Source organism: Myotis brandtii, unplaced genomic scaffold (genome assembly GCF_000412655.1).
Source record: "Myotis brandtii unplaced genomic scaffold, ASM41265v1 scaffold299, whole genome shotgun sequence".
NCBI lineage: Eukaryota > Metazoa > Chordata > Mammalia > Chiroptera > Vespertilionidae > Myotis > Myotis brandtii.
The window spans coordinates 1,261,849-1,278,065 of NW_005361430.1; the positions used below are offsets into that span (position 1 = coordinate 1,261,849).

Sequence of the window (16,217 nt, forward strand, 5' to 3'; positions counted from 1 at the left end):
GTTTCTCTCTCATCGATGTTTCTAACTCTCTATCCCTCTCCCTTCCTCTCTGTAAAAAATCAATAAAATATATTTAAAAAAATAAATAAAAAGCTGTCATAGAGAAGGCGGCTGAATAACTTTTGGTCAGTAGAATCACTTTTTATTCTGGCCATGGCCAAACAAACAAACAAAAAATGTTTTTTCCCTATAAAAATATTTATAAAGAGAAAGGAAATAAAAATAAAGGTTATAAAAAACATTCATTTCATATAGAGTTTATAAACAAAGGATCTGAATATGAAATTTGTGAAGCTCCAAACTGAAAATATTGATCAAATCTGGGTCTGTGAAACATGTGATATTAGAAGACCAACATGTAACTAATTTATTCAAACGGTTATACTCATGAACCTTAGAAAAGAAGTAGCATGTTATTCAAGACACTCCTGTGATTATACTTAGTTTAAAAACATTCAACTCTTTTCGACTGAAAGAAATATTGTAAAGCTTTAAGCTCAATGGTTCAAGATGAAGCTATTTCTGAAGAACAACACTATGCTAATCTGTAAGAGGAGGTATTTCTGTCTTAGTGACAATGTTGGCAAAATAATTACTCTTGCCATGCTAGGCCCTTATTTTCTAATCCTCTAGGAAAAGACAACATTTTGCAAGTCTATTTCAACATGGTAGATCAGCACAAGCAATTGCTTATTTGCATTCTGAGAGCCCGGTGTTATTTGCACATTTTTCAAGTGTTAAAATGGGAATTGCAAACTTAACATAAAATGCCTTAAAAATCAGTATAAAACCCTCCCTGAAGAAGAAGTAAAAAAAAATATTCCAACATAATATCAAACTATATTAAATAAATATCAGTATAAAACCCTCCCTGAAGAAGTAAAAAAAATATTCCAACATAATATCAAACTATATTAAATTACCTGACATGGTTTTTTAAAACATATGCTTTATGTATGTTCTATCAGTAAGCAGACAAAATATACAACTAATTATTGCATCTCTCAAGATTAGCTGTACGGCCCATATGGACTGTAAACTTTCTATTAGTAGAAAACCACTGAAAAATTAAGTTTCTATTATACCTTATTCGACACAGATCACATTATCCTATACTTCCTTATCAACTACTCTGGCAAACATACACATAGCTATGTGGACTGCCCGTGAGTGTTCCTAAGAGGAGAAGTAGTACTGGTTTCCTTATTAAACTCCAGCTAACAACGTACAATTCTTACCCGCTACATATGACAGGTGGCGTCAGTATCTGAGGAGACAGGTCAGGGGCACTCTGAGTGTAAGTTAAGGCCCTGTGCGAACCTAGGCCCGGTTTGGCAGTTGTGTCGGCAGATTCTAGAAACTGAACTGTAGGAATTTTGCTGACTGGACTGCTGGCCGGAGTCCCTTGGAGAGGTGAGGAACAGGGCGATGAAAGAGGTGAAATTTTAGCGAGGGCACCTGAGAAGGAAAGAAATCATTAAGTCACAAGACATGTCTTTGGAATTCAAACCTGCAACTCTTAAACTTCACCTTGGACTCCTTTGAACTCACTAAAGGCCCCAGGAGTACTCGGGCCGGGCAGGCCTCCCCTGCATGCCACCAGCTGGAGACGGGGTGGACGGGGTGTATGGACAGTGGGGGTATCTTTACAGCATGAGATGAAAGGAATGAATCATTATGAAGACAATTGGTGGCAATGTTGGCAAATCCAGTGAAAGCCTTGGTGGCCTGGAGTAACTTCAGGACAGAAGAATATTATTTTTGTTTCTTATTGTCATTCTAACATGATGTTAATGGTTAACATTTTCTCATATGTTTGCCTTCTCTTCTGCTGTGAAGTAGTTAGCAGCAAGAAGATCGGGAATTATTTTAAATATTAACATGTCTGGAGCAGGGTTTGGCAGACATACAATGCAAAGAGGTGAAATTTTAGCGAGGGCACCTGAGAAGGAAAGAAATCATTAAGTCACAAGACATGTCTTTGGAATTCAAACCTGCAACTCTTAAACTTCACCTTGGGCTCCTTTGAAATCACTAAAGGCCCCAGGAGTACTCGGGCCAGGCAGGCCTCCCCTGCATGGCACCAGCTGGAGACAGGGTGGACAGGGTGTATGGACAGCGGGGGTATCTTCACAGCATGAGATGAAAGGAATGAATCATTGTGAAGACAATTGGTGGCAATGCTGGCAAATCCAGTGAAAGCCTTGGTGGCCTGGAGTAACTTCAGGACAGAAGAATATTATTTTTGTTTCTTATTGTCATTCTAACATGATGTTAATGGTTAACATTTTCTCATATGTTTGCCTTCTCTTCTGCTGTGAAGTTTTTAGCAGCAAGAAGATCGGGAATTATTTTAAATATTAACATGTCTGGAGCAGGGTTTGGCAGACATACAATGCTTAAAATATGTAAATAAAGAAGATACATTCATCAGAGGCATTTAACTTTATTAACCATGGGTGTTTTCAGCAAAATGACTAGTTTGGGTGTGAAATTACTTTGATCAGAGTAATTTCTGAAGAAGACATTTAAAAATGTAATATGCTCCCTTTCCGATCAAACAATAGGCCTGAAGTTTAAACTTTAAGTGTGGGTGTTTGTGGCAAACTGTTTACTCCAGGTTGTGAGAATTTTACAGAACACTGAATTAGATTTCCAATGTTTGAGTACAGGGGCGATGTCTTTTGAATTTCCTCTCTCATGTAGGGAAAGCAGCCCATGTTAAAACTGAAGAAAAGAGAGAAATAGCTTCCGAACAAGTACCTGTTTACTGATGCTGAACAATCTACTGTACAGCAAATGAAATGAAATCATTAAAAGTTGTTTCCGATTTCTCACCACTCCAGGGAAATGTACAGCCAGCAGCTCTCACATCATAATATGTGTGGTGAACTGGCAGCTGGCTTAGTCGGCTTCCCATGTTTAGTTCTCCCAAATGTTTTGTTGGTCACACCCACAGTTTTCTTGGCCCACTGGAAGGAATACGAAGCTTGCTGAAGGGCCTTTGTAATTAAGTTTTTTTGTTTTGTTATTTCTTTTGTTTTAATGTCATAATCTTCCTTTGATTCAGTGTGGAGGCCTGCAACTCCTCCTGGTCCTTTTCTCAATATTTCTATTGTTGATTCCTGATCAAGAGAACCCTGGCCTTTATACCTAACTGAAACCTCATAGGCCCAGAGAGGTAAAATAACTTTCCTAGGGTCACAGTGCTAGTCAACAGGAGAATATGGAGTGGGGACAGTTATTCTTGTAAAAGGTGGCTTATTAGCCACTTCTGTCAGAGATTGCTCATGGGAGAATGCATTACCTACTAGGCAACATTTGTATTGCTCTGTACAATGACAAGCTTTATGGTTTTAACTTTGATTTCTACTTCTAGTGAAAAGGCTTAGCTATTTTAGCAAAGATATTGACAACCCTTCATATAACATCATCTCTTAAGCCAAAAGAAAATTAAGTTCACTACATATTTATCTCAGTTTCTCAACCAACCTATCATTGGGTGCAGCAAGTGTGTTACAGATACCTGTGAAGTATTAATGGTTGTAAATTTTTTTTTAAAAAAAGACTTTATTTGGAGGTCCCAGAAGAAATTTAGTTTTTAATATTATCTCTAATATTAGATTTATATTGTAAATTATATTAAAATCTAATGTAATTAGATTTTATTATAATTTTAGAAAATGCAGGAAATAAAATTTTCAACAAGCTCTAAATCCCTTCTCACTTCTCCCCTGCTATATAACATCGTATTCACATTATTACACATACGTATATGTGTGCTCTGATTTTTTTTTTTTAAAAAAAGGCTGAAAAGGACTAGTTTAATTTAGACTATTTGTTAGATTACAGCTGACTGAGTCACCAGATATATTAGAAAAAAGCAGTATAAGCATTAAGGAGCTGGATGGGGGTGTGACGTATTATAAAGGTTACAAATTAGCTCAATGATTTGTCGCAGTGGTTCTCAACCTTCCTAATGTCGCGACCCTTTAATACAGTTCCTCATGTTGTGGTGACCCCCAACTTCATTGTTACAAATTGAACATAATTAAAGCATAGTGATTAATCACAAAAACAATATGTAATTATATATGTCTTTTCCGATGGTCTTAGGCGACCCCTGTGAAAGGGTCATTCGACCCCCAGAGGGGTCGCGACCCACAGGTTGAGAACCGCTGATAAGGAATAATGACTGTGTGCCCTGTTGCAGGGGCTAAGGAGGCAGTAGTGAACACAAAATGCTCTATTCTTATGGAGCGTCCACTCTGTTGTGGGGAAACAAAAATTAAAAAAGAATTAGAAGAAGAAAAGGCCTTAGAAGAAGAGGGGGAGGGAGAAAAGGGGAAGGAAGGAAAAAGAAGGTTAAGAAAAAAAAAGGAAGAGGTATAGGAGGAAAAAGAAGAAAAGAAAGTCAGGCAGTTTTAAGTAATAGAAAGAAAAATAATGTGGGGGTAGAGGACAGAGGACAGAAATGCTCTCAGTGTAAAATTTCAACAGAGATCTAAATGTCTATTTAGACAAGCACCTGGAGAAGCATGTTCTAGAAAGAGGGACCTACCAGAGGATCAGTGTGGCTTCAGCTTAGCAAGGAGGAAGAAGAGGGTCAGGGAACGTGGCAAGAGAGGTTGCTGGGATAGATGGTACAGAGCTGTGGGCCAAGGCAAGGGTTTAATTGTGGTCTTAAAAAAAAAGAGACTCCTGATAGGCATTGCCTGAGACATTTCCTTCATTATTTTGCTAGGTAGTTGTGAGTTTTTTGACAAGTTTCTGCCACTTTTTTACAAAGCCCGTGGAAACATTGCACATTTCTGTTTTGACACAGCGTACTCTCTGAAGGTCATTTACGAGAAGAGTGATTTTTTTTCATTGCTAATTTTTAGTAGATGCCAGCTGATGTTCTCAGAGAAATGAAATTCTCTCTTAAAAATCCACTCAACGATTAGAGTTCTTAGAACTCATGGATTAACTAAACTTAAAAAAAAAAATAAGCAGACCTTAAGACTCCACATTTACTGCCTGGGATGAAATTTAAAATAAACCTTGAGACAGAGGAGAAGCGCTTTGCTTCTGCAGAGCTGAGAGTCTATGTATTTTGAATACAGATAACAAGCAAGAGTCTTGGCAACAGCCCTGAAAAGCAGGGATATTTTCATTCTGTAGGTGAGAAGATAAGGTATAAACATATAAATTCCTTTGTTCCCAAAACCGAACTACCATTTCTCACAGTGCGCATTATCTTAGTTTACTTAAAGCTTTAAAAACAGAAAGAGAACGCCATAGGAAATGGGCCCATGTTTACATATTAGTTTTCAAGTAGATAGAAAGATATAAGGGCAGATAAAAACCAAATAACCTTTTTAGAAAGGAAAGACTACAAATGAAATTATATCAGACACAGAAACTGGATACTCCAAGGAAATGGGAGAATGACCCTTTTTTTTAAGTTTTCAAGAACAGATTGTTTTTTAAGGTAGTTGATGTGTAATCGGGTGTAACGTTAGTGAACTTTATAACATTTGAAATCTCATCCACCTTTATGTTGCACACTCACACATTTATACACACAACCTGGTGAAGGGATTCAGATAAATATGTATTCATTCAAATATGCTTATCTTCATTTATATTTCAGTAATTTTAAGAGACTCCAGAAAAGAGACTTATTAGCTCATGAACTACAAATCCTTGAGTAACTGAAACTGGTCTAATGTGAAATACTTAAAACATTAAAAAATAAAAAAAACTTAAGATATAACTTTAAAAAATTCTAAAATGCCAGGTCCTTTGAGTAATTCAGTCTGTAATTTCTTGCTCCCAAGAGCATGAAAAAATGTGTGTCAAGACACAAGGAACTTTGGGCAATCAAAGGGAGATGATAAACAATACTGGAAGGAAATCATTTAAGTGAATCCATCTGTTTTGTGCTGTAAAACTCTCTCAGCTTAATTTTAATTGAACAAGAAAGGAACCAGCATGTCTGATAAATACACGCCTCTTTTCCCTGCCCACAGGCAAATGGACAATCCTAATAGTTTTCCAAAACAGAACATGTATCTAAACTATAGAGAATGCAAAAATAAAATCACAAAGTCATAATTTAAGTTATCTCTCATTTCATATTTTCTATAGGGAAAACTCAGTCTAGCTTACTTTAATGATTACAGAAAGATCTTATAAAATCTAATCTTTATAAGATCTAATTCTTATAATCTTAATGATTACAGAGAGATCTGTAATCATTAAAATAAGATTATAAGAATTTATAAGAATTATAAGAATCTGGGAAGGGACTACTACAAGCTCACTAAGTATGAAATCAGAGGAATTCTAAAGGCTCATTAATGGCATAATGGCAGCTCTACATTGTCAGTGACTCATAAATAGAAAAGCAAGACTGAAAATGCAAGTCATATTTCAATCTCCTATTTTATGCTTTAATCAAGACTCATGTGATTTCACCCTTTTATTTTTATAATAGTAACTGTAAATAACTGGTTGTGTTTCAACTATTTAAATCAATGCTGACTGATCAAGCTAGAGGACACACTGTTGAAATGATTTGTGCAAAGCACAGATTTCATTAGTCCCCTCTAAAAACAGCTCACTTATTTTTCAGTGGTTCTATTTTCTACTTTTTGCTTGCATTCTCCTACCTCTTTTGCTTATTGGTTGGTATTTTCCTCCTTAGACTCTGTTCACACTTTGATTCTATATATTTCCTTACATTCTATATATTTCCTTACATTCTTTGCCACATAAAGGGACTTTACCAGGTCCCTTTCCACATAGTTTAGTTAAAAGCAGCCGGCGTCACAGTCAGTCATATCAAACATAACACACCTAGTTAGCTCAATCAACCCAATACCATCATTAAAAGCAAACAAGGGTTTCAAAGCAGAAGGACCCATCTGATCAGGGAGAACTGTAATTGAATTTCAGGTCTCTGATTCTTGATGGATTTTTTTCCCCTTTTGGCAGACTCGCAGGAATTTTAGTTGAATCAAGCATGCTTAATATATAGGCTATTTTATAAACATTTAGCTCTGCTGTGATAGCAGTCTAGAGATGCCACAATGCAAAGTCCTCTCCAAAGTAATCAGGATAGAGATACCTTATGCACTTTATGCCAAGAATGGAAAGAGACTTTTGCCTTGGCTGTGGCTCTAATTTCTACCATCTGCCTTTGCAGTATCTTACATGGGCATTCTTTTCCTTTGACACTTTGCCCTTTCTCATTGAGAGCAGTCATATGAATTGGGGAGCAGGACACAGGAAGACGAGGCTGTTCCTCATGTCTGTTCCCTCATTTGTTCTGTTATTTCCAGTGAAATCACTAGCCATAACTTTCAGCTTCCTTTTCTTCCTTTTTACCGAGGTAAAATTGACATGTAACAATATATTAGTTTCAGGTAATACAACATAATGGTTCAATTTCACCTTCTTAAGTTTACCATGTTGGTTACTGTGATTTTAATTTTATTACCTAAATGAAGAACGTGAGAGACAGAAAACCAAATCCTTCCATTATCTTGTACTCAGTCAAGGGCAGTGCCAAAAGATTTTAATTTTAAATTGCCTCAATTTGTTGTTCTCAATTTTTTTCCTAGTATAAAGTCATTAAGACAAAATAAAGAAGTTAGGATGAACTATGTGAGCTCGGACAATTTACTTAACATTTCTGTGCCTCAGTTTCCTCATCTGAATCCATTTCCTGAGCTACACAAAATGTAGAACACTTCATATTTCATTTTTTGAGTAACATCTTATTGTCCAATATTTTAATTCTATCTTTAAAAAATACCCACAAATCTGGAAATGCTATTATTTATGCATATGATGTTTGTTTGATGGACTCATGGTTTTCAAATTTATTTATTCACCATTTTTATTACATCTTAGACTTCTCTGCTATTACTTTTATTTCTAGACTTCATCCATTATAAGTTCTTGTAGTTAAAATTTGGTAGTTGGTAAAATTTTGACTTAATGGAATATGTCTTGAGTTGACTCCTATTCTTGTGAGATAGATTTGACAGACACACAATTATAGGTTGACTATTAGATTTTCTCGGAACTTTGAATAAAATATTCTGTGCTCCGATGCCCTTTATTCCAGAAAGTTCTGCTCTCAGACTGACTGCTTTTCTGGAAAAGGTTATTTGACTTTATCTGGCTGACTTTAAATTTTATTTTTGTCTTTGATGCTGTGTAGTTTCACCATTTTGTGTCCATGTGTGATTTTTTTTCCCCTTTACTCCACTTTTCCTCAGAGTATATGTCCCCTGTTCTCTACTACAACTATGATGATCTAAGTAGAAAGTCTAATTCTTTTTCTTATATTCTTTAAAATCTTTTACATTTTCCAGTTTCTCATTTATGTTGCACTCTGGGTAATTTCTTCACATTTTCTGCCTCCCCGTTTATTAATTTTCCCTTGAATACTATATTACGTCACTTAGCATATCGTATTACCTTGCTTATATTTTTAAAAGTTATGTTTAGATGACCTTCAATGATATCTTCTCCCATTGCTGTTATTTTTATAACCTTGTATTTTTCTTTTTAATATTTTAAAATTAAATGAAAAATTTTAGCATTTAAATATCTCCACCCTTTTAGAGATCTGTAAAGTTATTTTTCTTTCCTTTTTCTCTAACTCATGTTTCTTGTGTGCTTAGTGATCTTGGTTGCAAGTTCTGATTTGTATGAATTTGATATGTTGAAATCATATGGCCCTTACCTGGTGATGCTTTCCTTCAAAAATTATTTGCACATATTTTTATAGGGAGCCTAGGGGTCCTCCTGACCTATGATCACTTTAGTACTTTTTAAAAGTCTCAGGTTTAATGTGAAATGCTCACACCCAGTTCCTTCACCTTGCTGGAGTCCCACCTGAGTCTCCACAACACTGAGCTAATCTGTATCTGCCCTCAGGGCAACCCAATTTAAGTATCTTCCCACCTTGCCTGTTCCTGGCCTAGGTGAAAGCTCGTCTATTTCTCAGTCATATGACCTATAAGATTTAATGAACATTTTCAAAGAGCAGAGAGGACCTGATTAGTTTTTGGAAAACCAAATAACCTTTACTGGTTTCACTCAGTGATGCAATTCCAATAAAAGTATACTTGTTGGAGAAAGTGTCTTCCTAACACCAAACAGTAGAGATTTAAGCAACATTGGTGCTTAAATGGTTTCAAGAAACAGTCGCCAATATAAAGGGGGTGATCAAAGGGAAAGAAATCACTAAATTTTCTTTCTAGATGTAAAAACAGACAACAGAAATGCTTCCTTAATTTGTGTTTCTTATACTTAAGAGTATATATCAAGTTGGTCTCTTGAAATATCAGTGGGATGTGAGTACTACTTCTCTAACTCTCATAAAAACATTGTCATTTTGAGAACTTCTGCTTCTGGCTATGATTCTGTAGTTTGTAGTAAATTCCTGTTGCTTTGACAACCAATAGAAATGCTGAATTTAAAAGAAAAAACCTATCAAGGTGAGACAACTAATGTGGAGGACTAGGTTTCTAGAAAGAAGAGATCCTTAGCAGTGTGACTAAAATCCCATAAACTGTTCTTCCTTTCAGAGCATTATTTACTAACAATTAGCATGGAGCAAAAGGCTGAGAACCCAGGCAGCAGGATGCAGCAATTAGGAAAACAAGCCAGCAGAGCTATTAGCAATGTCATGAGGCTGATGACACAAAAATTGGAGTTTGGGGCTATCAAGGCAGGCAGAGTTTGAATGTCTTAACAGCCCAGTGAGAAGGGGGTGGTGAGTGACATAAGTAAGAATTTCTTTGAAAAATCATAATATGTATAGTAAATAAAGCATTTCTTCAAGCTCCTATAAATATCATACTTCTGAAAAATAAGTTTCTTTGAATAGCCACTAAGAATAAAATTGAAATTTCATAAGTACATTATTAGCTCTGATATTATAAGATGATGCTTCCAGAGATTATCCTCAATGGTGAGAGTGATTTCCTATTCATCCAATATGCTCAAGGTAGAATATCTGGTATAGCAACCTTGAAAGCATCAGTTTCATCATATAAAGTGGAAATTTAGGTAATTAGTTGGTTATTGAGGTTTTTTCTTTCTAGAAGAGTCAAACCAAATATACCCATGTGCAGAGCATCCGCTGAATCTTATTTAAACACTTAAGGCTTAGTTCTCTCGGTGACTGCACGCTCAGTGAATAGGAACTCTTCTCCCAGCAAGTCACTTACCTGGGCGACTTGGCTTTTTAGCCTTTACATAGTTAGCTGCAGAAACGGCATAGGACGAACTGAAGGATCTGCTTTTGGTGAGGGTCATCATCGCAGGGTTATTCCAAGAATCAGAACTACCAGCACTATAAAGACAGAGCATAAAGAAAAAGAAATAAGTTGTTCATCAACCATTGGGGCAGAACTTGCCAAAACCCAACCATCATTTCCATATTCGACTTGCCATCTGAGTCATGGTCCAGGTTCAGTGATAGGATCACCTTGTCCAAATGACAAAATAGAACAACTAAGCTCAATCTCTGCTGTGTGGATTTAGAAGTCACTCATCAAGCATATGGGTTAACAAAAGTGCAAAGATAACTTTCCTACTTATCCAATTAATAGGAATCAAACACCTCTTTCTACTTATAGAATCATGTCCCTCATAGGTTTCCTAACAACTTGGCAAATTAACTAGTTAAGATGCAGAGGGACTTACATGAATTGTGTTCTTTATTATTTATCATTCTTGGTATATCTAAATTAAAAAATTAAATGCTTGTAAAATCATTCAAAAATAACATTTTTGCAATATTTCCTTGGGAAGGAAAAGGTCAGCTACAGGGATTTAGCCTACAATTTTTTTTTCCTGGTGACACCCTGGGAAAAAAAGGATGATGATCAAAATCTCCTTGTAAACATGCGAATGATGAACCTGCTGCCAAACACACTGATGCTATTTGCTAGATGAAAGGTAACAGACAGTGAGCTTCATTTAGGGAATGCTTTCTGCAGGATAGCCTTGGTTTGTCTAGGTTATTATTGTAAATAAATCTGGAATTAGTAATCTATCGGTAGAATAGAGAATGTTACATAGAGATGTAATTAATGGGATCTATATTTTGGAGATGTTCCAAACCAAAACTTAATCTGCATGCACTGCTCAAAACACAATGTAAGCCTAATTATCTGACGCTAATCCCTGTGCTGCTCTGCATTTAAACCATGCCTACACTTTTTTCATTTCCAAAGCTGGCCTCCAACCAACTCTAATTGGTTGGGCCTCCCTTCCCCTGTAATTTACAATTCCTGTTTGGCAAGTAACTTCTCTAAGAGATGTGAAAAGAATAGGAGCATTGCTAACCTTGGTAAAGGTGCTTCATGCAGTTTGATGCTGGCGCTGCGATCCCGCCGTACTGGGGCCGGCTCCAAAGTGGGTAGACCTGTGGCTGAGGTGGTGGTTGTCCAAGTCGACGAAACTCGTCTCAACAAACCGGGGGGCAAGCTCCTTCTCAGTCGCTAGGAAGAAGGAGAGTCGATGTTATCACCAAGCATATTTTCTATCACCAACCTCAATGTCATATAATGGGGGAAAATGGCTTTTACTTGGAAGCAAATTTATTAAACTATATTGGTTGAAGAGCACCTGTCTGAAATGTGGGTACTCAGATATGCAATAAAAGACTGTGGTCAGAACAAATGAATACTATAAAATAACATTTTGAAATATTCACTTCAATGGTTACACAAATATAGGATTATTGGAATGATAGTCAGCTACTTTTGAGGTAATTTTATAGTTTTAATAGTTCAACAGAATTTATATACCTATACACACATGTCATTTTAGTTATTATGAGCAAAAGATTTCCCTCAAAAGTCACTTGTTTGGGGGCATGAATTAATTGATATCATCTTGCACAACAGTCTCTACACCAAAGTGTTTATTAATTTACTTTTAATTTCTTGACGTACAAATGACAGGACATAAGAGTAAAAGAGTGGCCCTAGCAGGTTTGGCTCAGTGGATAGACCATCGACCTGCAAACTGAAAGGTCCCAGGTTCAATTCCGGTCAAGGGCACATATCTGGGTTGCAGGTTCGATCCCCAGTGGGGAGTGTGCAGGAGGCAGCCAATCAATGATTCTCTCTCATCATTGATATTTCTATCTCTCTCTCCCTCTCCCTTCCTCTCTAAAATCAATAAAAAATATATTTAAATAAAAAGAGTAAGAGTGTAACATAAAATGCACCACCTCTTTGTGGTTAATGTTATTTAGACCTCAGGCCTATGGGTAATGTCATCAGTACCAATTCCTCCTAGTAGGAGACTTTGCTGGTTGACCTGCAACTTTCTCTTTATTATTTCTTCTCCTTTCATATACTAAGTGGGGTATGTGGCATCATCAGCACTAAGGCAAGATTCTGAGCTCACCAGGATGAGCACCAGCATGGTAAAGAGGGCCTTCACCTTAAAAATGAAAGTGGGGTATTCTGCTACAACTGCAGCAAATGTTACAATAGGTAGGAGCTCAAACCATTGGTCAGTAGACCAATCATGGAAGCACAGTTTATAAAGATGCAGTCTGCTCTCCTGAGGATTTAGAAATTTCTAAGAAGTGAAGTATATACCTCTGATACATCTAAGTAGTTCTCCATGCCTCTTAAATATCTTAATTTGCATCTTAGAAGGTAATTCAATAGCAAGACAAAAGGTCAAGCACTGTAAATACCAGGATTGTTGCCTATAAATCTGTCACTGACTTCATATCTATTTTGAGAGCCAAAGGAATCAGTTAATCTCATTCCATTCCATGTCTTGCTGAGCCATACCTTTCTCAGAGAAGTAGATGTTGGAAGGAAACTATGTAAACAGCTAATTGACAAAGTTGTGTAAAGAACACATTCCTGAGCCAAGAGACACAACAGCAAGAGCTTGCATGTTACTGATTGATCACCAGTTCAAGAGAATGGCTGCTGGTTTCCAAATAGATAACGGTGCAGGAGGTACCAGGGACCACTTAAATTCTGATTTATTTATTTTTTTAGTCTTTAATATGAGTTGTTCTCAACGAATGTGAGGTCTAAACCAAGTTTAGGACTTATCCTCTATAGCTTACTTCTATAAAATTCTTAGTATATCTTACATGTAAAAAGAAAAAAAAATTATACAAAACACGAAGACCATTTTTTACTTTAAATAATCCAAAATCAACTAAAACTGTTCTGAGTTCAAATCTTACTGGGTTTGGGAAAGCCATCAGGGTACAATGAAGGATACCATACTAAGAATGCAAAGAGTGAAAAAACTGTGTGTTTCAGAACGCAATGGATTTTACAAAGAAGCCACACTAGAATGGGACCAGGGACTTGTTGTTATTGTTGTTCTGCCATGACCTTATCCCACTCAACAGGGCCTGGCATATAGAAGTAAAAACTTCTTGAAAGTCTGAATAAAAAAAGGTAACGTAAAATTTTAATTTACAGAAAGCAATCAAGTATAAGGACAGAAGTCTTCACGTTAAACTTTCATTACTCTGGTCACCATGATCAAGACATTTCACTGAGACACTGACTTAAATTAGCATATGGGTTCGGAGTGACAGGAGAGAGACCTAGGGGAAAAAAGAAAACGTTTAGGCTTTCCATGGGTGTGTCATTCCTACCTACCTTGGGAATAGCCAGCTTGTCTTTTTCGGAGCTTTCTTCAGAATCAGAACAGGTATAGTTTTCACTGAAGGAAACGACAGGATTCACTCGGGGCTTGTGAATGGCCTGGAAGGTGAGCTGGGTGCTGAGCAGGTTGCTCACGGCCCGCAAGGATGTGCACACATTGGGGGGCAGAGAAGGGTCTGCCAGGAGGTCGGTAATGAGGCCGTGAGCCTCGCCCATCACAGCAATGTCCACAGTGATACTGGTTCCTGAAGACTGAGACACCAAACAAAGGAACAGTCAGATAAGCAAAGGCCTTCATCTGAAGGCACAGAGAATGAAATTGGGTTTGTTTGCCAAATGGACTGAATTGACTCTTTGGGGCTATAGGAGAGTAACATTCAAAACACGTTTCTGTTTCAAACTTTGCCAAAATTTGCCATGGCTTCCGCCATGTTTGTGTTCATGGCACACTTTTTATAATGTTAAAATTTGGGAAGGGGAGGATATATTTAAAGAGATTAAACACATAAACATTAATTTTTAAAAGGTACAACATTTCAGAGGACCTGAGAAAACTTCATATTCCTTATGAAGAGCTCAACATTTTAATGTATATTATCTAGAAATTTCATTTTGCAAATAACATTGTTAATATACTATACGATTTTAATTTTAGTAATTTCTTTCTGAAAAGACAAAACTTTAGCTTTATTAAGATGTAATGATTTAGAAATTTCTAAGAAGTGAAGTATATACCTCTGATACATCTAAGTAGTTCTCCATGCCTCTTAAATATCTTAATTTGCATCTTAGAAGGTAATTCAATAGCAAGACAAAAGGTCAAGCACTGTAAATACCAGGATTGTTGCCTATAAATCTGTCACTGACTTCATATCTATTTTGAGAGCCAAAGGAATCAGTTAATCTCATTCCATTCCATGTCTTGCTGAGCCATACCTTTCTCAGAGAAGTAGATGTTGGAAGGAAACTATGTAAACAGCTAATTGACAAAGTTGTGTAAAGAACACATTCCTGAGCCAAGAGACACAACAGCAACATGGGTTGATACTCAACTACTGAGCAACACCAGCCAGGCATTACCTTCATTTTTATTAGTAAAAAATAACTTGGCAAAATCAGAATCAGATAGCTGGAACTTAGAAATGCTGGGCTGCAAACACAAGTACTCTCATGCTTCAGCTTAAGTGCTGAGCTAGTACACTGGAATAAATACCGAGCCTTTTCATCTTAAGTTCTTATGTATACAACCTGTATTTAACGTCTTATTTAATTACTAGAGGCCCAGTGCACGAAATTCATGCACTGCGGGGGGGGCGGTGGTGAGGGGGAGGGTCCCTCAGTCCAGCCTGCACCCTCTCGCAGTCCGGGAACCCTCAGGAGATGTCTGACTGATGGCTTAGGCCTGCTCCCCAGTCGGACATCTTTAGTGCTGCTGCAGAGGCGGGAGAGGCTGCAGAGGCAGGAGAGGCTCCTGCCACTGCTGCTGTCAAACTTTGTCAAAATTTGCCATGGCTTCCGCCATGTTTGTGTTCATGGCATATTTTTTATAATGTTAAAATTTGGGAAGGGGAGGATATATTTAAAGAGATTAAACACATTAACATTAATTTTTAAAAGGCACAAAATTTCAGAGGACCTGAGAAAACTTCATATTCCTTATTCCTTAGAAAGAGCTCGACATTTTAATGTATATTACATAGAAATTTCATTTTGGAAATAACATTGTTAATATACTATATGATTTTAATTTTAGTAATTTCTTTCTGAAAAGACAAAACTTTAGCTTTATTAAGATGTAATATTTTAGCCTAGTTTGTGGTACCTATTCAACTACTATTAGAGATAAGCACAAAAAGCAACTCAATTTGTGTTCAAATTCACAAATTGTCCCTCTTCTGGTGGTTGGTAAGAATAGACATTTTAGTTCTGGAATTCTGCAACACATTTATCATGTTTTGCCAAACTGCCTATCAGACTGAGAGACATTAGTGTGGTGAAGGCCTGTGTGTGTGTGTGTGTGTGTGTGTGTGTGGAGGGTCCATAGGAAGAAAAGAGGGATGTGCCCTGACCAGGAATTGAACTATGACCTCCTGGTACATGGGTTGATACTCAACTACTGAGCAACACCAGCCAGGCATTACCTTCATTTTTATTAGTAAAAAATAACTTGGCAAAATCAGAATCAGATAGCTGGAACTTAGAAATGCTGGGCTGCAAACACAAGTACTCTCATGCTTCAGCTTAAGTGCTGAGCTAGTACACTGGAATAAATACCGAGCCTTTTCATCTTAAGTTCTTATGTATACAACCTGTATTTAACGTCTTATTTAATTACTAGAGGCCCAGTGCACGAAATTCATGCACTGCGGGGGGGGCGGTGGTGAGGGGGAGGGTCCCTCAGTCCAGCCTGCACCCTCTCGCAGTCCGGGAACCCTCAGGAGATGTCTGACTGATGGCTTAGGCCTGCTCCCCAGTCGGACATCTTTAGTGCTGCTGCAGAGGCGGGAGAGGCTGCAGAGGCAGGAGAGGCTCCTGCCACTGCTGCTG

The 16,217-nt window shown here is 37.2% G+C and overlaps 1 protein-coding gene across 1 annotated transcript in view; it reads right to left on the reverse strand.

Moving 5' to 3' along the window:
- The window catches only part of PDE3A (phosphodiesterase 3A, cGMP-inhibited), a 48,100-nt gene extending 34,178 nt beyond the window's left edge, over window positions 1-13,922 (reverse strand). The window contains exons 1-4 of the mRNA XM_014542354.1: window positions 13,665-13,922; window positions 11,359-11,513; window positions 10,236-10,360; window positions 1,239-1,458 (exon numbers count right to left, since the gene is read on the reverse strand). Of these exons, the coding sequence (XP_014397840.1) occupies window positions 1,239-1,458; window positions 10,236-10,360; window positions 11,359-11,513; window positions 13,665-13,886 (722 nt within the window). The 5' untranslated portion in view covers window positions 13,887-13,922. The remainder of the gene's footprint in view (window positions 1-1,238; window positions 1,459-10,235; window positions 10,361-11,358; window positions 11,514-13,664) is intronic.
- Between the last annotated feature and the right edge of the window lie 2,295 nt (window positions 13,923-16,217).